At 50.1% G+C, this 25513-nt stretch overlaps 1 protein-coding gene across 3 annotated transcripts in view; it reads right to left on the bottom strand.

The window, feature by feature from the left end:
• Positions 1-841: 841 nt before the first annotated feature.
• LOC123375976 (protein transport protein Sec16B-like) overlaps positions 842-25513 on the bottom strand; it is a 40271-nt gene continuing 15599 nt past the window's right edge. For all 3 annotated transcript variants that reach the window (XM_045027511.1, XM_045027510.1, XM_045027512.1), the window contains 13 exons: positions 24799-24910; positions 19765-19870; positions 15798-15938; positions 11792-11905; positions 10535-10604; positions 9364-9657; positions 7085-7152; positions 5949-6095; positions 5251-5361; positions 3557-3680; positions 3355-3428; positions 2986-3081; positions 842-1868 (listed from right to left, as the gene is read on the bottom strand). In XM_045027511.1, the coding sequence (XP_044883446.1) occupies positions 1794-1868; positions 2986-3081; positions 3355-3428; positions 3557-3680; positions 5251-5361; positions 5949-6095; positions 7085-7152; positions 9364-9657; positions 10535-10604; positions 11792-11905; positions 15798-15938; positions 19765-19870; positions 24799-24910 (1532 nt within the window). In that variant the 3' untranslated portion in view covers positions 842-1793. The remainder of the gene's footprint in view (positions 1869-2985; positions 3082-3354; positions 3429-3556; positions 3681-5250; positions 5362-5948; positions 6096-7084; positions 7153-9363; positions 9658-10534; positions 10605-11791; positions 11906-15797; positions 15939-19764; positions 19871-24798; positions 24911-25513) is intronic.

The following is a 25513-nucleotide window of genomic DNA, read 5'->3' as shown; positions in this document are numbered from 1 at the left end:
ACTCTAAAGAACATACAGTCTAAGAAGCTGATCCTACAAGACTTACACACCTGCTTAACTAAGCCAGACTAGGCCCACTGAAGTTAATGATGTGATTCACACACCTAACTGTAAGTGTATGTCTAAGCACAGTATGAAGAATAACCAAAGAGATGGCTCTCCCCTTTCTATCATTTTCAATACATGGGGAGGCGGGTTTGGCAGGGAATTGAGAGTTTGTACATGTTTTGTGTGACTTCCCCCATGCTTCCTGAGCCCCCTCTGTGCTCCCGTCCACCCCTCTCTGCACCTGGGGGTCACAAAGCACAGTTGGGAAACAGAGCTAATCCATGGTATGCTCACCGTCATTGGGACAGCATGTCTTTACAGTGACACATGCTAAATGGTTTCGGTGCCTTGCTTTCACTGAGAGGTCCTTATAAAGCAATATCCCACAGCACTAGCCAGGTCATTGCAGGGTCACTAGTGCAAAGTGTAGGGTTTTTAGGTGGTTGCTGTTAAATAACAGCTGAGTTGTATCTCTTGACAGGAGGGCCAGGAAATTCCAAACATTATCCAAACGCATGGGCCCACAGCTCTCTGCACAGAGCGACAGAGACTGTATAAAAATAGATATTGGGCCAAATTCATCCTGGGGATAACTTCACTGAAGTCAATGGAGTTTCATCAATGAGGAATTTGGACCACAATATTTTGATTCTTTAAAACAGGTTTCCATGACAACCAGCCACTTAATTCAGGTTCATCCCCTCCAGAGGTTAATATCAGAGGCCTAAGTGATAGCATAGGTTTGATCCATGTTGAGTTTGCCTAACATGTAGAAGACCAGGGAGCAGGGCAGTAAACGTATTTTGACTTTATTTTCAAAAACATTAAATACAAAGGCAGCGTAGGTGCTATTAGAGACCATACAAATATGTCCTTTATCGTCAGGAATCTTATACAAATGTGAAGGCACTGCAGTCTCTGGCTACCCCTGAACCATTCCCATGGCAGATGTTTTGTGGGGAGAATGCACTCTCAGTCTCCACTGGCTTTGTTATGATCGATGGCCCTTTTTGGCTGGATGCTGCTCCCTCCAGAGACAATTAACCTTACCCCTCCAGTTGGCCTGAGGAGGCATTTAAATGCCATGAGCTTGCTCCCACCCAGAGCTGTATGTACTGTCTTCACAGAACTCCTGGCTCTCCCCAGCCTGGGAGCAAACATGCAATCTGCACCTGATGCCCTGCATGGCAGCCAGTCAAATGGCCACACATTTGCTCATGTTACCATTGCTATCACATGTCTGATGGAAGAGATCTGCAGTTTAGAGCCATTCCCTGGGTCCCACCCCTGGCCACTGCGGGATTGTTCCCTGCAATATATACAACAGTGCTTTGGCCATTCCAGACTCCAGTGAGTGAAGAGATGAGGACTCCAGCATGGTCCTTGGGAGAGAATTCCCCAGACTAGGAGACGTCACTGATAGGCTGTTTCTTCTGAAATCCAGCCTCGATATACCTTTCCCCTTACAGGAACATCCCTGAAACCTCCTTCCACTAGCCAATCATCGCTGACTGGACACTTGGCCAAATGATGGATACCCAGTCTCAGAAAGGAGCGAATCCACCTCTCCCCAGCCTTAACATTGATGCCCTTTGCAAGGGGAGGTGTACTGGCAACATTCCAAGGGGAAAGAGGAAAAGGGCAGGGGCTGAGTACAAATGAATAGTCTGTTTCTGTCCCCATGGCAAGGACTCTTGCAGCCTCTGCTCCACAGGAAACTTGGTAGACAGGCCAGGGTTTCCTTGTCATGGCTGGGCTGGGTAGCGCCGCTGTGAGAGCCGCTTAGGTTGGCCAAGTCCAAAGGAGGCAGCAGTGGAGAGCTGTGAAGGATAGAAATACTCTAAGTAACAGGCTAGTTGTGGGGCTGACCAAAAATGGAAGGAACCCACAATATTCTGGCAGGCAAGATAAGAGCTTCTCCAGTCAGCGAGTCAGACACAGGTTGGGGCCGGCCCAGTTCTGTTTGTCTGGAGCGAATGCTCATGAGTGTGAGGGATGGGCAGCACTGACAGGACCATCGTAGTGCCGGCAGGGTCTCTGCAAGCTTTCCCCAGGGAGCTCTGCCAACACAGTTCAAACCCAGCATGCTATTCCAGCCCTGACCCCACAGGCAGCTCCTGGCCTGCTGCCCCTTCCTACTCCAGCACTGGGTGTCCCTTGGCCTCACAGCATTCTCACCATACCTCAGTAACCCAGGTCAACTGACTTGGGCTCATAGGGCTAAAAATAGCAGTGTAGACATTCGGGCTCGGGCTGGAGCCTAGGCTCCGAGCTGGGTTTCAGAGCCCGGGCTCCAGCCCGAGCCCAAATGTCTACACTGCTATTTTTAGTCCCATAGCGCGAGTCCAAGTCAGCTGACCTGGGCCCTGAGACTTGCTGCCACAGGGTATTTTTTGCAATGTAGACACACACTTAGTCTTGGTCTGCAGCACCCCCTAGGTTCTCTGGACTAGGCTCTCTGGAAATTAGTCAATTGAGAAGAATGTGCTCCTGCTCCACCATTCCCCACAGCAGACAAGGAGAAGGCACAGCCAAAACACCTGCCTTCAGGTGCCAAATGGTCCCTTCTCTAATCCACACCAAGGCTGAGGCCGAGCAGAGAATCAGGGGACCGTAACCAGCTCCCTGATGACTCCACCCACCTCCACTATGCACGGTGGATCTCAACAATAGCAGAGAAGCTGGCCCTAAGTCTGCAACTGAGAGGGCTACAAGGACATCTCTCCCACATCTCTGGACGCATCAGCTGTGCTCTCTCTCTGCCGGCTGGGAGACAGACAAAAGGGAGCATCCATGCCTCTCCCATCAGAGACTGGATGGGTCTGACTTTACCTTCGTGAGGATCCCGGCATCCCTCCTAAGTCAGGGAGCCCCTGTGTGGCGGGCCCACTAGCCAAGGTGCCCTGTGTGGTTATAAGCCAGGAGGAGCCTCCGTACCTGAGGAACCTGAGCAGGATTGAAGAGTGGGACCTGCCCTCTACTAGGGGCAAGAAGGAGACCACCAGGACCAGAGAGAGGGCCACGTGAGTCATCCTGAAAGAGGAAACAGAGGGAAAATAACAGCTGGTCCCTGCTTTGGGGTTTGGAGAAGCCAAAGGAACATCCTAGGTCACAGGGTGGGGGAGATGGACAGGGCTGGCAGAAGATGGTCTCTGTTTTCTCTGCCACAGCAAAACACAAACAAAGGAGCCATCTGACCTATCTTCCCCCTTCCTGTTCCCTCCCGCACACTAAAGATCCTCCCACCAAAACAAGAAACAGAACAAGAATGACCCCACACTCACAGAGCCTGCCCTCGTCCCTCACCTGGCCTCCAGCCCTGGGAAGGACTGCTGATTCCCTGCCATCGGGGTCCTGCAAGCCTTTAGCTTCATTCATAGCTGTGGAAACAAGAAAGAGATTTCTAAACGTTTGGTTCATTCCAGGATTGTGTGACCAAAACAACCTTAGCAACAACATGGGCCTGCTTCCAAAAAAGGACAGCACTCATGGCCTCTCCTGTATTTACCTGAGCTTCTGGAGAGAGGGCTGGGGGAAGCCGGAAGCAGGCGAGGAGGGTGAGATGTTGAAGAGCTTGCTCCAGTGGCTGGAGGAGGGGGAGAGGGAAGTGGGGCTGGTGCATCCTTCTCCTGCTGAAAGAAAAACATACACCAATTCTGAGGGAAGAAACCTTCTCAGAGAAGAAAGCAAGAGCAGCTCTGTGCTCAACCCCCAGAGACCAGCTTGTTCCTAGAGCAGATTCATTATGCTCTGCTTCACTACATCCCAGGAAGCACCGCCAAGCCAAAAGACTCCTTGATCATACAAAACCCAGGGAGTTCAGACACAAGGCTAGGCAGGTGACCACATCAGCCCTATCTCAAACTGCAGGGCAGCTGCTACAGGGACAGGTTAACCCCACTGCTCATCATTTTAGCCACATCATCTTGCCCTCGATGCCCTGTGATCCTGTCAGCGCTCATAAGCTAAGCAGGGTGGAGCCCAGTCTGCTGGAGATAGCTCAATAAACAGCACACTTCTCTCTGCATTAGAATGGAACCAACGCCCCAGTGTGGTGCTAGGGGGTGATATGGGGCAGAAGGTGCCATCTATGGGATGGGAAGTAACAATGAGTTCCTGATGCCCCGTGGTTATTTAAAGAGAGGTCACAAAAAGAATATTGGGAGGGAGCTAAAACCTCATGCTTCAGGGTTTAAACTTATCTCTAACTTCTGAGATGAGGCTGAGACTTTCACAGGGGCAGGTCACCCCACATCTTCCTGCTGCATGGTTTCTTGCATCTTCTGAACCATCTGGTACTGGCCAATGTCAGAGGCGGGTACATGTATATATGCATACACATCCATGGGAAAATGTGGCCAGGATCTGGAGGAATGGCACTCTACCTGCCTACCATTTCTCCTGCAATTCCAACGGGGGAATTTATTCTTCACTTCAGCTACTAAAAACTGTGGAAGTGTTGCCATTTGCTGCTATCAGCTGCTGCTTTTCCCTTCAGCAGAGGCCAACTGACCCCCACGGAGTTTGCAGAGCTCTTGGAGAGCCTTCTGGATCAAAGTTACTTTATAAATATACAATTATTAGTAATGAGAATTTGCTTCAGGACGGAGACCTCAAGTTGTCAGTTTCTGTCCCACTGATAATAAATCCCCAAGTACAGTGGCATGTAAAGAACACATGGTTGTAGTGAAAACCTTGGCAGTGGGGACAGCGGAGTGGTGCCCTTGAGATGGAGAGACAAACTAGTGAAGGATGGATGAAGATAAAGATAAGGGGTGAAATCCTAGCTCCGTTGAAGTCAATGGCAAAACTCCTATTGGCTTCAATAGGGTCAGGATTTCACCAGTCGTTCCTGTTCACTTAACTGTACCCAGTGTTAACTATCCTCTGGGCCGTCTGTCCACTGGGGTGTCTCCATGCACCATGGTTCCCTTTACAGGGTGTTTGGCACCAGTTAGCTGCCTGAGAACATGCATGCACCAAGGGCTTAGTCTCCTGCCACAGCAAGGGTCACAGGACTACCTCTGCCCAACAATGAGCTCTGGGCCATTCAGCCTTGGCATGGAGGTGTGCATGGTGTGAGGGCCAGGGAGGTTACACCAGAAGCGGGAGGACACTGGCAAAAGCGAACTTGATCATGAAAGGGAGAGTCAGGGAGGTGATGGGGAGCAATAGTGCAGGCAGCGTGCAAACTCTTGTTACCTGGGACCCCAGTGCAGCAGAGACTGGGGCAGGGCCGGACACATCTCTGGAAGGTGTCACCTCCTTCAAGGGCTTTGATCGAAACCAGCTGAACCAGCCAAACCCTGAGCCCTGGGAAACACAGGTTCTTATTGGGGCTGGAGTCATTTAAATAACAGCAATATATTAAAGACACCACCACATGAAAACTTAGAGGCGGTGGGTGGAGAGGGAAGGTCATTGTGGAATGCAGCCTCACCCCCTCCCAACCCCCGCAGCTTTCTTGGTTGAAAGACAGCGTTCAGGGCAACCCAGCCCTTTCTCACTGCTGTGATGGGAGAGGAGAGGAAACCCATCCTTACATCACTGTGCGGCAAGGACAGAGAGCAGGGCTGAGGACCTCAGAACCACCCTCACCCCATTGCTGGAGGGGACAGAAGAGCAGGGGTCAGCATATCAGCCTGGAGACAGCAGGGACCGGGGGGAGCCCGTTCTACCTGGGTGCACTGACTGCAGCACTCCCAGCCATACGGGCAGCGAAAGGCTGGCCAGGAGGTGAGTGAGAAGTTGGTGTTGCCTCCAAATGAGAGGGCACATGAGGCCTGATTCTGCTGTCCCTGAGGTGCAGATCAGGAGTAACCTTCTTGCAGCCCTGCTGATGTAAGTGGGGAATCAGGCTGGGGGCATGGCTTTGAAAGCAGCACAGTACCCTCCCTCACCTTTGCCTCTTCTCGCTCGGCCCCTTCCGTCGATGGCCGCTCTACGGCAACTCCCTCTCCTGTGCCTTCTGGGGGTCGCAAGGCGTCCTCCTCCATGGAGATGGTGGAGCTCTCTGAGACGGTTCGGCCCCTGGCATTCAACACACTCTGGTACCAGAGATAAAGGGCATCAGTGCCATTAGAGAGGGGCAAGGGAAACTGGGCGGGTGGAGCTGTAAAGAACTACCCGTCAGCCATTCCAAGAGGTGGCAGCATTCATCCCACCAGGACACAGCCTCCTTTACAATCCCTTTTATTCCAGGCCCTGCAGAAAGGTCTGAGGCCAGATTCTCTCCTGAGCCAAGCAGATCTCAGAGCAGGAGAGAGGATTCTGTCAGGGAGTTTATGCCTCCCTGATTCTCATGGTGCATCTACAGCAGCCCCAGCCTATCAACTTAAGTTGGAGGAGCTTAGGGGCTGCTCTGTCTCATGCCAGCTGGCTGAGGTCCCTATGGAAGCATATGCCAGTCATGAACTGGTGTCGCACAGGCATATACTGCCCCACCTCCACAGCATGCCCCCTACACCAAGGATCTGGGGTACAGGGATATTTTCCATCGTCTCCCCTGCACTAGAGGAATTCTCAGCTGGCTGGTGAGAGGCAGAAGCCAGCACTTTGCCTCACATGAGCAGCCCAAGACACAGGGAGAGAATTTGGGCCGTGCTCTTCAGTTCCAATTAACACCATGGGTGAAAGAAACATTAGGGATCAGACTGAGAGCACCAATCTCATCTGACGGGTGACCAAAGCAAGGGGTTGAACCCAGTGTGCAGCACTACCCCTGTGGAAACAAGCTATCTCCTACGGGTTGATGGCTGGGAAGTACCTCAGCCCCAGGGTTTGAGGAGGGTTACGGTGCCAGAGCCATGGCACAGCTGGGGGAGGAAGGCCGTGTTGGCAGCTGAAGCTAGGTTCAGGGAAGGGGTGGCAGCAAGAGGCAGTAGATAGCATGGGCCAATAGGCCCATGGGGTGAGTGCTAGTGGGCAGCTGGGGCGGCGAGGTTGGGGAGGGGTCACACTTGGGTGGCAGGGAGGAGAACAGGGTTTGTCTGACCACATCCTGTGCATCGTGGCACCTGGCTCCCCCTGTTCTCACCTGCTGTTCCAGAACGTTCTTCTGAACCCCAAAGGGCCGGGAGTGTCCTTGAAGCCTCACAGCACTCCCTAAAGAGCAGAGAGAATGACGCAACTCAGGATTCAGCCTGGGGGGGCGCATGCTCCTTACGTGAAACTCCTGTCTTGTCCAGCGGGGGCAATTTTAATGCAATCATTGGTGTGGTATCATGGCACCGACCCAACTGGCTGCTTAACAGTGAGATGCTGCCATTGGAGGAACAGGCCCAATCAATCTAGGCACACACAGTCACTCTCTGTGCGAAGCCAGAGGTACGACCAGAGTCCATTGCAGCTGGGCACCAAAATCTGCTTCTCCTCCTGTTTATTCTTCCCTGAGCATTGGCAGGGCTAGGTGCTGGTCCCCTCCTCCGGCACTAGCACAACCACCCTTGTGACAGTCTGTTGTACTCTGTCACAATCCCCCTTGGCAACCCCAATGCACAGGGTCAGGCGCCTTTTCCTGGTGGCCCCAAAATGCCAGCTCGAGATCGGCCTTGGACTGTTGGCACTTGTGCCGAGCAGGGAGAGGACTTGCTCAACCCAGGAATGAAGGCAACGAGATTGGGCAGGTGTCAGGGAGGGCAAAATGTCACCCTGTCTAACCTGCATGCATCCCTCCATCTACTGTGCAGCATAGAAGTGAGGCCTCTCAGAGCTTCAGCTTCCTGCTCAACCTCAACACTACACACTAGCACAAGGGTGGGCAAACTTTTTGGCCTGAGGGCCACTTCGGGGTTCTGAAACTGTATGGAGGGCCGGTTAGGCTGTGCCTCCCCAAACAGCCAGGCGTGGCCCGGCCCCTGCCCCCTATCCGACCCCCCCCCCGCTTCTCACCCCATGATGGCCCCCCCAGGATTCCTGCCCCATCCAATCCCCCCATTCCCTGTCCCCTGATGCCCCCCCGGGACCCCTGCCCCATCCACCCTTCCATGTCCCCTGACCACACCTGGACCCCCCGTCCCTGACTGCCCCCCACCACCCCACCCAACCCCCCCACTCCTTCCTGACTGTGCCCCAGGACTCCTGCCCCATCCAACCACCCCTTCTCCCTGGCTGCCCCGGAATCCCTGCCCCTGACTGCCCCCCGCTGTCCCATCAAACCCACGCCTCCTTCCTGACTGCCCCCCCAACCCTTGCCCCCATTCAACCCTCCCTGTTCCCCGCCCTCTGACCGCTCCAACCCCATCTACACCCACGCTCCCTGACCACGCCACAGCACAGAGAACCGGGTCAGGCTGTGGCTCTGCAGCTGTGCTGCCTGGCAAGAGCACGCAGCCCCACCGCCCAGAGCATTGCACTGGCAGCGCAGTGAGCTGAGGCTGCAGGGGAGGGGGAATAGCAGGGGAGGGGCCGGGGGTAGCCTCCCAGGCTAGGAGCTCAGGGGTCAGGCAGGAGGGTCCCACAGGCTGGATGTGGCCCACGGGCCATAGTTTGCCCACCTCTGCACTAGGAGCTGCAGACACTTCAGGTACATCTACAGCACATGCTAAAAATAGTGTGTAGCCAGGACAGCAGGAGGAGCAGAAGAGGCTCACCACCCTGAGCATGAGCTAGTGTCTTGGCCAAGTACATACTTGGGGTGGCTAGCCCCTCCTGCCTCTCCCACTGCCCTGGCTATGCTCTACTTTCAGTGTGCTAGCTCGAGCCAAACTAGCACGGGGATGTATCCTGGAGCTGGGAATCACCCCCACAGCTCCATGTGTAGACGTACCCTTGGAGCATTGGTCTTCTCTCTGCTGGATAAGACACAGTCCCAAGACAGCAAATCCAGGGTGAAATGCTCTGTGCGCAGGAGGCACCAGGTTAAAATGCAAACCATGTTTGCCCTAATGCTAGAGCGGGAATCCTATTAAAATGGGACCGAGGTGAAGCAAAGGCCGTTCGTGAGCATCATTCATGCAGATAAATGTCTCAGCAGAGAGGAAACATGGGAACTCTCTGCCGACATGCCATGCTTCCAGAAAGAAAACCCACCGCCACAGGCATGTGCGGGAGCCTTCATAGAAAAACCAGTCAGAACAAAGTGGTGGTTTAGACCCACCTCCAGCCCACCTATTCCCTGGAATGGAGAGAAACCCCAGCGCTGAGATCTGTGCCTGAACTTCCCAAAGTTCAGGAGCCGAACACTCCAGTTCCATCTCTCATCTGAAGTGTCCAGTATGTATGTGTCCTGCTCTCCCCCTGCCCAAAACACATTTTCCCAACCCTCCTCCCAAGAATCATCACAGATGGCCTGCAGCACAGCTCAGGCAAGCTTACCTGGTGGCTGGTAGACCTGTGGGGAATGGTCATTTGAAATTCCTCCTAGCGAGAGGTTTGCCCCAAAGCTGACCTCTGTGGGCCGATTCTCTTGCATGGCATCAGGTGGCACAGAAGCTATGGTCTGCTCTGACCCCTCCACCCTGGAATATGCACCAGGTGGGAAGGACATGTTCTCCTGTAGACCTGGCTGGTACGGGCCTGTCCTCTCAGGAGCAGGGGGGTTATACAGCTGGTGCTCTAGATTGTGCTGGTAGCCTGGGTTTTGTGCAAACTCATGACGGAGATCTCTGTCTGGAAAACAGATCCCAGGAATTTACTCAGGATATTTACAGTTTTTTTGAATGACTCAGGGTAACAGAATTCCCTTCGGTGTCATTGTACATGGACATCAAGAAAAGACCCCACAGGAATAAGAGCGGTTAAGGCGTGGGGCATTGGTACAGGTCAACCAACACAGAAGAGCTTTTACCTCCTTGGTGGGGAGAGGGTGGTGGTGAAAGACAGGAGGGGCAATATGCCTCCGGGTGCAAGAACCCCTTAGAATGGGGCCATGACGGAGGCAGAGCCAACTGAGAGGGGTGAGTAGAAGAGGAAGACTTCAGAAATTCTGAGGGTCCCATGGCCTCCTGTTCCCCTCCTACCTACACACTGGGAAGGGAACAAAACTCACCAAAAGCTCCACAACTTCCCAGCTGCCGCTGTTAATCTCCACCCTCCCTCAGCTCCATGGGGAGGTGCAGCAGGCCAGGGCTGAGCAATGCCATCAAAGTCACTGATCCACAGGGCACCAAGACCCAACCCTGTAGATCCCTGGCCAAGTATAGACAGGATCACACTCCTGGAGCTCGACTGAGGCCCCCCACCCAACACCCTTTGTGGGGAGGTGGCAATGCACAGTCCACTTCGAGAGTGTGTGGGAGAGATGCCCAGCAAGACTCAGAGTCTTTGCTATCCTGGGAGAGCGACGCAGAGGGTCAAGGAGGCAGTTTCCAGTCTGTTCCAACTGGTCTCCCATATATCTGGGCATGCTCCACATCTGGAGAACCCCTCTATCTCTACCCAGAGCGGCCCAGATCCTCTAAGGTATGTAAACACCTAACTTCCTTTGGTATTTAGGTGCCTAAATATATATGAGGATCTGGGCCAACGTGTTCATTCCTTTCGTTACCTGCTGTGGAGCCGCTGGCTCTGGAGAGCTCTGGCTGAGCGGATGTGAAGTTGGGGAGGTCTCCTTCCTTCTGAAAGGATTTGAAAAGTGAATGTTACAAAATAAAGGGAAAACTAGAAAGTGGGATGCCCAGAAGAATTGTCTCCAAGGCACCGGTAATCAAGACATAATTGTCACCAGAGTGAAAGCCACGCGGGCTCCTGGTGAATCACAGCCACATCATGGATAGCGATCTCTGCCTTGTTTCTGCTCCTTCCATTCTCCAGCTTCCAGTCAGCTCCAGAGACCACGTTGGAGATACATTCACCACGCCACCCACCCCAGACCTGCTTCTCATTCATCCCAAGGAGAGGGAGAGCAAGGAGGCGCACTGAATCCTGGGGCTCTGTTCTCTTGCTATGGCAAGTGAACAACTCCACTCAATTCAACAGCTATCACTTGGATCCTACAGTCCAGAGGGTGAACCAGGCGCAAGGACACGGTTAACGACTCCCTCTTTGGGAAGGCTGGAGCTGTTCAGAATACAGCTATTAAACCTGATTCACTTTAGTGGAGTTACTGCTAATTTCCACCATGGTAGATGAGATCAAGATATGACCATTGTCCTTTTTGGAAGGGACAGGATGGGGAGCCACAGGGAGGGGAAAAAGAGACAAAACATGGAGACAGACACTACATTTTAAGGGAACATGTTCATGGGAAATTAAACCGCGCGGAGCGTATACACAGGGTACAGGGACTGGAGAGAAAGATGTGTCTCTAAGCATATGGAGATGAAACCACCTGCAACATCCTCACACACAAAGAGGAACTCTTTGCACAACAACCTTCTCATCTTCTAATCACTTTCCTGAAAATGACCCAGCAAGAGGCTCTTTGACTCTCTAGTGCCTAGCCCGGAGACTGCTATGAGTTCTGGGCGATACGTTCCCTCCCACTTCCACGGAGACCTTACGGTCCAACAGGAGAGGGCCTGTGATGCTAGCCATCACGAGCTCTGCACAGTATCAACAGTGTGCTTTCCAAGAAAGAAGGGGAAGGAAGAAGCCTTCCAGAACCCAGGTAAGAAACCCCCTTGGGACCTTAGTGCCTTTCTAAACACGTATCTAGGACTTACTATGCAGGGGAAGGATGCACCTGCAGACTGACCACACCATAGGGACTGGTCGCACAGCACATCCTGTTTTGCCCACCCCCAGAGGATTGGCAATCATGAAACATGATGGAAAGAGCCACTCCAAATCCCATCATTCTCACCTCCCATTGCTGGCCTCGGGCTCGGAGCTGGACGAGCCAGTCGGGTTCCAGGTTCTGTTCCTGCTCAGGTCTTTCCAGTAGCAATGGGTCAGAGAGCTTCAGCTGCTCTGCAAGCTGTGCAGTGGTGGGGGAGAAGGCGGTGGGGAACAGATGCTCTAACTTGTTAACCTCTCAGATGCAGAGAGCACAGATTGACAGTCATAGCAATTAATGAGCTGCTAGGCACATGGACCAGGGAAAAGCTGTTAACTCAATGAGTGCAGCATTTCCTCATAATAAATACATAAGAATAATGCTCAGCATTTATATAGGACCTTTATTATTTCTATTGCAGTAACATCCAGAGGGCCCAGAACTGTTGGGCTAGGTGCTGTACCTTCCCTAACCTTCCCTCAGAGGATCTCAAAGCACTTTACAAACACCACCCCTGTGAGCTAGGTCAGGACCATTATCCTCATTTTCCAAGTGGGCAAACTGAAACACAAAGAGATCAGCGTGACTCCCACAAGGGTCCACAGTTACATAGGTGCCGACTTCCCTCTTTCACATAGGTGCTCGACCCTGCCTCTGCCTCGACCCCATCCCCACTCCACCCCTTCCATGAGGCCCAGCCCCTGCTCTGCCTCTTCCCACCCCTTCCCCACCCCCATTCCAACCCCTTCCCTAAAGTCCCCACCCCAACTCTGCCCCCTCCCTGCCAATATTCCAACTCCTTCCCCAAATCCCCACCCCAGCCCTGCCTCTTCCCTGCCTCCTCCCCTGAGCACACCACGTTCCACCCCTCCTCCTCCCTCCTGGAGCTTGTTAACACTGCCAAACAGCTGGGAGGCAGGCGAAGGAGTGGGGACACTGCACACTCAGGGGAAGAGGAGGAGTTGGGGCAGGGGGTGAGGGGAGCTTGGCTGCCGGCGGGTGCAGAGCACCCACTAATTTTTCCCCATGGGTGCTCCAGGGCTGGAGCACCCACAGAGTCGGTGCCTATGCACAGTTATCCATCAGCAGGACCAGGAAGAGATCCCAGATTTCCTGGCTTCCATTCCTGGGTGCTAGCCACATAATTCCTGTGGGAGGTGGCAGGAGTGTTTGCAGTGGCTAGAACATGAGTCTGGGAGTCAGGCTTCATGGCTTCCATCTCTGTCTCTGCCACTGACTCACTGCGTGACCTGAGCAAATCTCTCGCTGTGTATCGGTACAATCAGAGCCTGATTTCACTCCTGTTTGAAAAGCACTGCAAGAACTCCAGAAGGGCAAAATCAGGGTCACTTAGTTCTCTCTCTTTAGGGTACCAAAGATATGCCAGGATGTGTAGCACACACCCATACCCATCAGCCTTTTCAGGCACAGAAAGTACATGTCAGGTCAGAAGGAACTTGCCCAGTTTTCTCCTCCGTGTTGTATTTGGGCTTTATGATTTTTACCATTCGTTCTGACTGTCAGACAGCACACGTGGTAACAGGGTGCTCAGCTCCCTAAGCACTTGCCAAAGGCAGGGGGGAAAAATCACACTATTGATATAGCAGTGAAGAGACCTGCCTAAGGAGATACAGCAAGTCAGGGGCAGAACTAGGCCTAGAACCTGAGCCTCCTGACTCACTGGCCAGACCCCTACCTGCTGGACCCCACCACTGCTCCACTAAGCTGTTAGAAACCTGGCTGAACTCTTAGCATGACTCTGTAACTGACACGCGTGACGTCTGCTCCATAGAAGGTGACAGAGACAGCCTTTAGCCAGACAAAGAGACGGACTAATTCACCACTAGCTAGTGTAACACCATTGTCTTTGATCAAGTGACAGCTAATTGGCCAGGGGTTACTAGCCAAGGACATTAGTTAAGGGTTATTATTAATGATGATGATAATGGAGATTGTGCAGTAAAACAGACGAACATAGAGTAAAACACATGCCCTGCCCCAAAGAGCTTACAGACAAGACAGACACCCACAGCCTGCAACTAGAGACAATAATTAACAGGAGAGTGAATGAGGAGAGATTCCTCATGCATGAGCAAATGGAACCATATAGGAGAAGTTGTTTGTCCAGGTGGGCAGGGTCAGATCTTGTCAGATACAGACATGGGTTCATTCTAAACCAATACCAAGAGAGACGAAATTAGAAGTGTGATTATTCCTAAATGGGAGGATGCTTAATCCAAAAGCTAATAGGTGCTTTGATCCAGTATTAATGAACCAACACCTAGTTGTAAATCGTCCCTGGCTTCAAAGGAAGGGAAGTCTTAATCAAACACTAATGTGGATCATAATTCGTAACACAGTCTGCAACATCAAAGACAAGAGAGGTGCTATGACTGTGCTGGTTTTTCATCTGAAAGCCTGTTCTCACAGGAGAAGTGTTATTCCCAGCAGAACTGCCCATCTGAGAGGCTGTTAGAGTAAATAGGTTTCCACAACAGGTGGATCCAGGTAAGCGCTACAACATTATGTAACTCCAACTTTAGGGATAGGGTGACAGGGATTGTCACAGCACCTGGCTCAGGTGTGTATTATCTAAGTATTCTTTTTTTCTCTCTTTAATCTATATTGTGGCAATGACCAGGAAATATTTCTTTTGCTTCATTTCAGGTGAATTAGGTTTTGAGTGTATTGTTCCCTGGGCTCTACACTATGGAGCTTTAGGAGGAAATAGAACTCAGAGAAAGATTAATCAGATAAACTATGAATGGGTCCAGGACAATGACAAGGTGGTGCTGCAGAAAGGGCAGGTGTCACTGTCAGTGTTATAGAGCCAAATGGTTCAAGAGACAGCTGCCTACTAAAGGGATCGGTGCAGTAACCTGTATCACTGGAGCTTCATCCACAAACAGGGAGGCAATGTAGTCTAGTTGATTGAGCACTGAACTGGCATGCCAAAGACTTGAATTCTAGCCCTGGCACTGGCTTGAGCACATTACTTCCCTGCTCTGTGCTTCAGTCCCACCCATCTGGGAAATGGGTACAAGGATACTGTCCTCCTTTGTCAAGTGCTTTGAGCTCTACTGATGAAAAGCCCTATGTAAGATCCAGGTGCTGCTGCTTATTCTTCTGGTTTTTTGGGACAAAGGGGTTGGCTTGTTTTTCCAACGCCATCCCAAACATGACAAAATAGGACATTTTCTGGTTTAAAATAAAGACTTCTGCATACTTTAATTGCTAAAATAGATGTGAAAATTACAACATCTTACCATAAAATAACAACAAGAATACCCAGCTCTGACAACTTCAATAACACACCCCAAATCCTGTAGCTGTTGTGAGATTATGATTTCTTGTGGAATATTCCTTCTAATGCAAGTCAGACCAGTTCTAAAAGTGAATAGCTAAGTTGCTGCCTATGGACACACACAGACATCCTCGGAATCAGTTATAACACCTGAGTTTGCAATATACCATGCAAATGTTATCCCAGAATGATACATTCAAGAGGAAATATCAAGAACCATTTTTAAAATAGATTTTAACTTCATAAGTCTCCACCATTTTTAACTTTGTAGAAGCTTCAAAGTGAGATTTCCTTCTTCTGCAATTTTGTGTTCTTTCCTAGTTGGCACATGATGCCCCTTCCCCCTCCACTCCCCTTTATTTGATATTAGACTTGGCTCTTGCATAGTTGTTTCAGCACCATGGGTAGGGCCAGCACATCTCTCATTTAGGCAGCTGCTACGGAAAAATCACCAGAGGCAGCCAGACAGCACAGCCTATTGTATCCCAAAGGACTCACGTATGTACTGGGTTGATCTTAGTTGTCATACGCCAGCAAATAGATGTTCAGGGCTGATTTTCAGAAGTGCTGAGCTCTTGGGAGCTCCAGCAGCTCAGAGAAATTTCCTTGCAGCAGAAGGTTGATTGTAAGTAAAATACAGGCCTAGGCAACTTGACAGCATTCCTGAAATCCTGCCTCAGGTAAATCAAGGGCAAAACTACCAACAGGGCCAGGATTTCACCCATTAAACACTTCAGCTAACCCCCACCCACAGCCAAAGCAAACAAGGACTGGTTACGAGAGACGCACCTTGATAACCTGTTCTAACAGCACCGGATGGCTGGCCTGGGTCTGGTCTAGCAGAGCTGTGCCAATCCCTTCGCAGTAATGCAAGGCCTGGGAGGTGAGACCGTAGTCTGCCAGGCGTCCAGCGTAAAGGAGTTTATACACCTTGGAAAAGGAACGAGAAAAATGACTGTCTAGGTGAGGAGAAGAAAAGGAAGGAAGGAGCAGCCCAGCTGCTCAGAAGGTGAGGTCCCTGTACAGCCTTGATGGAGGTGTCTGACTCAGAGGCAGCATGGTCCAGTGGGTAGCACACAGCACTGCAAATCAGGAGACCTAGAGTCTAGTCTTGGCTCTGCTTTGTGACCTTGAGTAACTTCCCTCTCTGTGCCTGTTTCCCCTTGCCGGTCTTCTCTATTTAGACTGTTGGCTCTTTGGGGCACAGACTCTCTCTCCCTATGCCTCTTTGCTGCACCCAGCCTAGTGGGGGCCTCTCGGTGCCTAGACAATGAAATACCAACTTGGAGTCAAGGAGGGAACAGCCCAGCCCTATTGCAGCACCATGCCATATCTCAGAATTCCGCGTTAATACATCCGCTTAGAAAGGCACAAAATAGAGACAGGCTCAGCTGGCCATGTCTTAGGTGCAGTGAGGCTGAAGGGCTCATTATGATCTGTAAGGGGCGTTTGTCCATATCAAAAAACCCACCATCCATTGCAGCAAGCTAGCTGGCTCGGCTCACCTCGGGCTCGTGGCTGGAATTGCAGCGAGGCTGGTTTTGAAGTCAGGGTAAAGATGTGCCAGCGGGAGGACCCTAGCCAGAAATATTTATTTATTCACCTGATTTGTGCAGCACTTGAGGCTGCAGCAGCTGGGTGCTTATGCACAATGTTAAAAGTACATCAGTTACGCCTGGCTATTAGAGAAGGAAAAGCTAGGAAAAACTAAAGCAGATAAATACATGTGGCACTCTGCCCTGAAACTTGCTAGACTCATGCTCTGATGATCTGTGAAGGGGAATGAATTCAAAAGACCCTCCATTGAGGAAGCTCTGCTGAGCCCAGGGAGGGCCTGATCTCTCACTGCTTCGCATCTGTGCAAAGTGTGTAACCGTCACCGTTCTGCTTTGAACTTCCTCTGCACAGGCATGAAAGGCAGCAGAGACTCAAGCCCTCCAGATGGATTTCAAGGGCGGCCCCTCACAGAGCACGTAGCAGTGAGTCTAGCTGAAAGGTGATTCTTTGCAGTTTTGTGTAAGAAAAGAAGAACTGCAGCCTCCTGGGTCACTAGATGATAAAGGAGACTGAGCACCTATGGACCCTTCAGGACCCCAAGGCTGTGAATCACCTGGGACAAAAGCAGCCAGGCACTCTCAGCAGATAGGCAGCATCAGCACTTTCTCCATGACTCCAAATGCTTCCCCTTGCCCACGAGTCAGGTAAAGAGCTGTAAGTCGAGAGGGAGGTTGGACTAGCCAGGGCTGGAGTAGCAGGGGGTGTGGCAGGTCAGAGTTATGATGGTGGCAGTGTTTAAGACTGGACGTGGCAAGAAGTGCAACAGGCCAGGAGAGAGGGGGACAGACAGTGATAAATAGCAGTGACACTAGTAAATGGGCCTGGATCCCCAAAGGGATTTAGCTGTTGTAATGCCTAATTTTTAGGTGCCTAGAAAATCGCTGGCACAACAATGGGATCCACAAAGCCTGAGTTAGGCACCTACACTTCCTATACAATGAATGGGGAGACACAGGAGTAGGGCTGGCTTAGCTGCCATGGAGAGGCCCAAGATAAGACAAGACAAGCCCAGACAAGTAACTGCTGAAACAACTATTATAAATATGTTTATAGTAAATAAGGGAAGCAGACGCTAACTACACTCACTGCTGTGGATATGTCTAGAGTAAACACACTAGGCAGAAACACCCTGAAGTGAGATGCCTGCCTTACACATTCTGCAAAGCGAGTGGTCTTTACATGTGAGATATATAGAGGTTAATAGCTAGGAAAATGTATATACAATATGCTGTGTGACATGAATTGGAATTGTGGTATCACCCTGTACCTAAACTCCCTGCGCCTGGGCTTAGCCAGCGTGGATGAAGAGCTGTCACATGCCTAATTAAGTAACCGGAGTGACGAGCTGGAGTCGAACTGAGTTTCAGGGGTCCCAGAGAACGGGATGAAGTGTTCTCCCAGAAGAGGACGAGGTGCTCTGGATAAGCCGAGCAGCAAAGGTCTCGGTGGGAATCCCAACAGTAGGCACCTTAGATTGCGATCCATGAAAGCCAGCATGCTAGCCAATGGGGCACACCAAAGCAGGGGTGTGCTCTAAGCCCTGCCCCTCTCACAGAGTTCGGAGCCCATGTCCAGGTTACAGGGAGGCGTCTATCTCCGCTAGTGATCCACAAACGGGAGGAAGATAGGCCCTCCTTCACCCAAGCCAAATGTGAGACCCGATCTGGTAGGCACACCTAACTCCATGCAAAATAGCTAAGGGCGGGGAAGAAGGAGCAGAAATGGGAGGCTACCAGTTCAAGCCCCCCCCTTACCTGATGAGGAGAAGGGATTTGTAGAAGGATCTGCCCTATGGGATAGTCTGATGTAGGTTTCCCTCGATCTCTCCTATTGAGGTTGTGCCACTTTAATTAAATACATGAATAATTAAATATTAATTGGGCCAAAGCAAGAATGACTCTATAGCCCAGTGGTTCAGGCACTCACTTGAAAAGTGGCAGAGCCCTGTTCAAATCCCTTCTCATCAGGCTGAGGGGGGACTTGAACCAGTGGTCTCCCACATCCAGGGGGAGTACCCTAACCATTATAGGTTATAAGGGAAGCTCTCGTCCCACCCCTCGCTGTTTTGTGTGGACTTAGGCATGCCCACTAGATCAGGCCACACACACGTTAGGTGGACAAACATCTATCTTCCCCCAGGTTATGGATCACTCTGGGCATTAGATGTGAGACAAGGGTCTGGGTGCCTACAGTCAGGCGGCAAACTCAGAAGGCAGAAATTTTGGCACCTAGAGAACTTTTACAGTGCAAATTTAGGCCCTGAGTAAGTTTAGGCACCCACCGGGTTCAGCAGCTGCTGAGCAGGGCTTTTGTGGACAGCAGTAGGGCCTAAAAATGGGCCTTAGGTGCCTAAGTCTGGGGGGTAGGTTCCTAAGTCCCTTTGTGGATTCGGGCCAGTGGCCTCTGCCTTTCTATAGTTCCTTTCATCATTACCACTTTACAAATACTACACAAAGCCTCACAACCCCACAGCGACACAGGTGAGAATTAGCACACTCTTTACATGGGTGGGGAAACTGAGGCACACAGCCATACAACTTGCCAATGGCAAGTCCTAGTCCCTTATTCTAATGACTAGATGATGCTGGCCATCAACAGAGCTGTATGTAGTACCCACGAATGGAATAGCAAGGCACCCTTCAGGTGAGGACAGAGATGCATTTGCAGAGTAAGGGTAGGACTGAAATAAGGGCACAGCAGGGCTGGCATTGACATGCACTGGTAGTACTGGGTGAGGAAGCTGGTGCAGTGCCTGCGTGTACTTTGCCAATACTAATGCATCCTACACTTTCACGAGCTCCCAATTCACTTCCCAGACACAGAGGGAATGAAAATAACCTTTCACCCTCAACTCTGGGTTATAGAAATTGAGACATTGTCCTGAGCTGTCTATACTGGGTGAGGATGTACCCAGCCAGCAACGGCTGAGGCTGAGGATGGTGCTTAGACAGGAGATGGAGGACGAAGAAAAGAGAAAAACCTATCTGTAAATAACACTGGGTGAAGCAAGGCATGGAGGATAGCAGAGTTCTTTAGGGACCATTTGAATGCAGAACGTAATTGTATACCATAGTCTGTGGCAACAGGCATATCAGAAATGTATTAGGTTGTGATTTGTGGAGAAGTTACATTACAGCACATTGAGCACTGGAGGCTCTGCGCATGAAATGTACTGGCTGTACCTGACTGTTTCCATTACCTGGAAGGAGAGGATGAAGGATTTGGGACGTCCCAGCATCTGACAATACTCAAAGATTTCAGTCCTTAGGATAGATTCCGTCCTGGCAAACTGTACAAATGTCTGACTGAAAGGAAAAGACAGAGAGGTGAGGTCAGGAACAGAAAGCAAGACTCTTCCTCTCCATGATAAACCTGCCTGTCTGGGATACTGAGTGTCCATCCCTCACCCCACCAATCTTCAAAATGTTAAACTGACTAGGAGCAAAAGTGAAACTGATTAATGCCACAGCCAGTCAAATCCCACCAACAAAAGCTTTCTTATAAAGCAGGTAAGCACCAAACCCATCCACACAAACCTTTAAAAACAAAAAGAATGGGGAGTATTTGTGGCACCCACAAGTACTCCTCATTCTTTTTGCTGATACAGATTGACATGGCTACCACTCTGAAACCTTTAAAAGCAAGCAAGTGATGAGGTACGGCAATCTTCTTTAACATTCTATAACACCTGCCCCATTCACTCACAGACACACTCCATGCGGCACTCCCTTGCCCCTCTAGCACATGCAGAACCATAGGGCACACCCCAAATCCCTCTAGCTCACACAGCAGCAGAAAACCTCTGCAATATTAATAAGTGTTTACGAGAGGCAACTGTGCATTGTCTAAGTGTGTGACATGGTATTTGTAAATGGAGCAAGTCTGAAACCTCCATGATGCTAAAAAGGAACAAACAGCATAAATGGCAAAAAGCAAATTAGATTGCTAAAATCCTTTCACTGGTAGTAGTCTGGAGTGCTACATGCAGGAATTTTTTAGTAAGTAAGATTTCTGGCTCGGCCCTGAGGGAGGTGGCCTGCCTTGAACGCTTTGAAAATCCCAGCCTTTAAAAAATATTGTGTCCCTTTTCAGTAAAATACTCTATCTACCACACTCAATCAATGGGGATCTGGATTCTACTAGGCAGACCTGCAGACTGTGGGCTTGCTTTCCACTGCCTTTTGCCCTCTGTGCAATCATTCGCACCTGTGCACAGCGAATGGCAAACATTGCCATTCCAAGTGGGCAGCTTTTTACATCCACTTTGCCCAGATGTAAATGATAACTCCAGGCAGCAGTGAATCAGACCAAGTGAGATGGGGCTGCTGAGCAGTGACCTTCATTCGAAGATCCAGAGCAAAGAGCCTCTCCAAATGAAACAGATCATTACTCTCTTCCAGAGACACAGAGCTGAAGTCACTTCAGTCAGTAGCCTGGTTTTCAGAACCAGGCTGATCCCTGTGGAACTGGAGTCACAGTGACATCCAGTGGCCAGTTTGGTTAAAGGCAGGTGGGTTCTCCCCAGCTGACACCTGGGGGATACACCCAGTCTCCAGGTTTCAGAGTAGCAGCTGTGTTAGTCTGTATCCACAAAAAGAACAATTTTAGCGGTGTCCAGTTTGCAAATTAATCGAGTGACCAGGGACATTGAAGTGTTCTCCAACTGGTTTTGGAATGTTATAATTCTTGACGTCTGATTTGTGTCCATTTATTCTTTTCTGTACAGCCTGCCCGGTTTGGCCAATGTAAATGGCAGGGGGGCATTGCTGGCACATGGTGGCATATACCACATTGGTAGATGTGCAGGTGAACGAGCCTCTGATAGTATGGCTGATGTGATTAGGTCCTATGATGGTGTCCCCTGAATAGATATGTGGACAGAGTTGGCAAAGTGTGTGTTGTAAATGGCTTGTCTAGTTTTTGTAAAGTCCAGCCACGAGGAAGTTTGTGTGGAAGGTTGTTTTTTTATGAGTATCCAGTTTTGAGAGCTCATTCTTAATCTTTCCATGTTTGCTGTATAGGATGTTGATCACGTGGTTCCGCACTTTCTTTGAGAGGGTTACCAAAAGAAACTGCTCAAGAAACTTCCTGAAAAAGCTCAAGAGCAAATCCACACAGACACACCCCTAGAACTCTGAGCAGGGGTATTCTGTCTGCTACCCAAGATCCATAAACCTGGAAATCCTGGACACCCCACCATCTCAGGCACTGGCACCCTGACAGCAGGACTGTCTGGCTATGTAGACTCCCTCCTCAGGCCCTGTGCTACCAGCACTCCCAGCTATCTTCGAGACACCACTGACTTCCTGAGGAAACTACAACCCATCGGTGATCTTCCTGAAAATGCTATCCTACCCACTATGGATGTAGAAGCCCTCTACACCAACATTCCACACAAAGAAGGACTACAAGCCATCAGGAACAGTATCCCCGATAATGTTACGGCAAACCTGGTGGCTGAACTTTGTGACTTTGTCCTCACCCACAACTATTTCATATTTGGGGACAATGTATACCTTCAAATCAGCGGCACTGCTATGGGTACCCACATGGCCCCATAGTATGCCAATATTTTTATGGCTGACTTAGAACAACACTTCCTCAGCTCTCGTGCCCTAACGCCCCTACTCTACTTGAGCTACATTGATGACATCTTCATCATCTGGACCCATGGAAAAGAAGTCCTTCAGGAACTCCACCATGATTTCAACAATTTCCACCCCACCATCAACCTCAGCCTGGACCAGTCCACCTAAGAGATCCACTTACTGGACACTACAGTACTAATAAGCGATGGTCACATAAACACCACCCTATACCGGAAACCTACTGACTGCTATACTTACCTACATGCCTCCAGCTTTCATCTAGACCACATCACACGATCCGTTGTCTACAGCCAAGCTCTACGATACAATCGCATTTGCTCCAACCCCTCAGACAGAGACAAACACTACAAGATCTCTAGCAAGCGTTCTTACAACTACAATATCCACCTGCTGAAGAGAAGAAACAGATTGACAGAGCCAGAAGAGTACCCAGAAGTCACCTACTACAGGACAGGCCCAACAAAGAAAGTAACAGAACGCCACTAGCCATCACCTTCAGCCCCCAACTAAATCCTCTCCAGCCATCATCAAGGATCTACAACCTATCCTGAAGGATGATCCATCACTCTCACAGATCTTGGGAGACAGGCCAGTCCTTGCTTACAGACAGCCCCCAAACCTGAAGCAAATACTCACCAGCAACCACACACCATACAACAAAAACACTAACCAAGGAACCTATCCTTGCAACAAAGCCCGTTGCCAATTCTGTCCACATATCTATTCAGTGAACACCATCATAGGACCTAATCACATCAGCCACACCATCAGAGGCTCGTTCACCTGCACATCTACCAATGTGATATATGGCATGTACATTGGCTAAACTGGACAGTCTCTACAGAAAAGAATAAATGGACACAAATCAGACGTCAAAAATTATAACATTCCAAAACCAGTTGGAGAACACTTCAATGTCCCTGGTCACTCGATTACAGACTAAACATCACAATATTACAACAAAAAAACTTAAAAAACAGACTCCAATGAGAGACTGCTGAATTGGAATTAATTTGCAAACTGGACACCATTAAATTAGGCTTGAATAAAGACTGTGAGTGGATGGGTCATTACACAAAGGAAAACTATTTCCCCGGGGTTTATTTCCCCCCCCTACGGTTCCTCACACCTTTTTGTCAACTGCTGGAAATGGGCCATTTCCATTACCACTACAAAAAGTTTTTTTTCTCTCTTGCTGGTAATAGCTCATCTTGACTGATCACTCTGGTTATAATGTGTATGGTAACACCCGTTATTTCATGTTCTCTGTGTGTGTGTATATATATATATATATATATATATTCCTACTGTATTTTCCACTGCATGCATCCAATGAAGTGGGTTTTAGCCCACGAAAGCTTATGCTCAAATAAATTTGTTAGTCTCTAAGGTGCCACAAGTACTCTTCATTCTTTTTACCCAGTCTCCAGTTACTGATATATGTGGGTGGGGGTATTTATGTTTTTGGGCTTGGAAGGCAGAGGGTGGGCAAGGAGGAAAACATTCATGTGTTAAAACATCTCCCCACTTTATCAAATGTACTGCTGCCCAAACACCCATCTACCTCAAGCACTGCACACTGCTGCTGCCTGAGTGCTGGGCTGCTTCAATACATCCCCATTAATGTGACTACAATGAAAGGATCAACCCGCAAATCCAGGAGGTAATGTGGCTGCCAAGCATAATCCCTTCAGTGCCCTGTGGGCGTCAGAGTTCAGTGTGTCTTTCTCTCTTTCCATGGACCTACTGTGTGTCTTTGGGAGCATCCCTTGGCCCTTTCTGGGCCTAAGCCCCTCCCCTTGTAGAATGAGTGCCAAGTGGATCTCCCTGGAAGGCTCTTTAGAACTTGGGCTGGGCCTCCCGGATTGTAACTAGCTGGCTCCACACAACCAGTCAAATACCACAGCAGCATTTTCTGTCACCTCCAGCTGCGTGGTTGCCATGCCACTGAAATGTGACCCGATCACTCTTCCATACAGATAGAGGGACGACTGGTCCAAATTTCATTGAGTGGAGTTGTGAACTGGCGGATGGGGAGTCTGTTCCTGGAGCGCGGGGGAGTGCGCCAAGACCTTGACTCCTGGTGGCACTGGCTCAGGTGGTATGAGGGTAAGAGAGCGGGGAGACTCCCCAGGCAAGAGAAACCTGGGGTCCCTGCGGGGTGGGAGGAATGAGCAGGGGATGGACCAGGGTCTTCGGTGTTGGGGGGATGTAGGGACTGGAATTTGCCCCCTCAAGAAATCTCTGAATTGGCACCATTGATAGTGCCAATCTCTGAATGGCACCACCATTCCCAATATACCTTCGGCCATTAGCACAATGCACAGCGCTCTAGTGAGGTTAGCAGGGAACTCCTGGGTCCTGTTCCCAGCTATGCCAATGTTTTAGAGATGGCCTTAGGCGCAGCGTTCCACCTTTCTGTTCCTGAAGTATCTGCCTGGTAACATCTTCAATTAAAATGGAATGTTAAACAACAACAAAAAATAAACTATAAACTAGGTCTCCTTCCAAGGAGTGTTAGTTCCTGTTTGTAAAGCCCTGGGCGATCCCTGCGGGAGCTGTTCTGACTCCTAAGAATGACAGCTGTAAATATTTGCAGGAGCCTGCCTGCTTGGCTTACTCACCTGGGGTCACTGCCCAGCAAGACAATGTGGTCTGTCTTAACCCCGTAGTGACCAAAAGGGACATTCGCCATTAGATAGCAGAAGTGAGCAGCTTCTATTAACCCTCTCCCAGCTGGACAGGAGAAAAGGGACAAAAGCCAGTCACAACAAAAATACACCTTCAAATGCACACATGACAAAACAGCCGGATCCATCTCCCCTCTCTGCCCATCCAAGGCCCCCAACCTCGAGGCAACCCCCACACCCTACATCCCCTGGAACGGCTGTTATTTTGCTAGTCATCAAGTTTAATTTTCCATTAGATGACCTGACTGGGTGGCAGAAGCACATGCCAGTAAGTGTCTGGCTCCCATTTAGCTTCTTCAGGATGTTTCAATGTAGCAAAATCTGTGGCGAGGCTTTCGACCATTGTCACCGCATAACTGACACTAAGAATCAGCCAATTAAGTCTCTCTGTCAGCCATATCTGTGACTCATGCACTAGGGCAGAGGTATGCATTTCAGAGCCTGCGATAGGGATATTTCACCAGCAGGAGTATACAGTGTCTATTATCTGATTGGGCGTGCAAGGCAGAGCAGTATTCCCGTTTCTTTCCCTACCACACTGCACACCTGTCTTTACACAGTTACTTACACCCATGTCTGCACATATACTGCTGTACATCTACACACACACACACACACACACACACACACACACACACACGTTACATTG

The sequence above is a fragment of the Mauremys mutica genome, chromosome 8, assembly GCF_020497125.1.
Source record: "Mauremys mutica isolate MM-2020 ecotype Southern chromosome 8, ASM2049712v1, whole genome shotgun sequence".
NCBI lineage: Eukaryota > Metazoa > Chordata > Testudines > Geoemydidae > Mauremys > Mauremys mutica.
The sequence above is the reverse complement of the archived record's forward strand: the minus strand, read 5'-3'. Positions and strand labels throughout refer to the sequence as shown.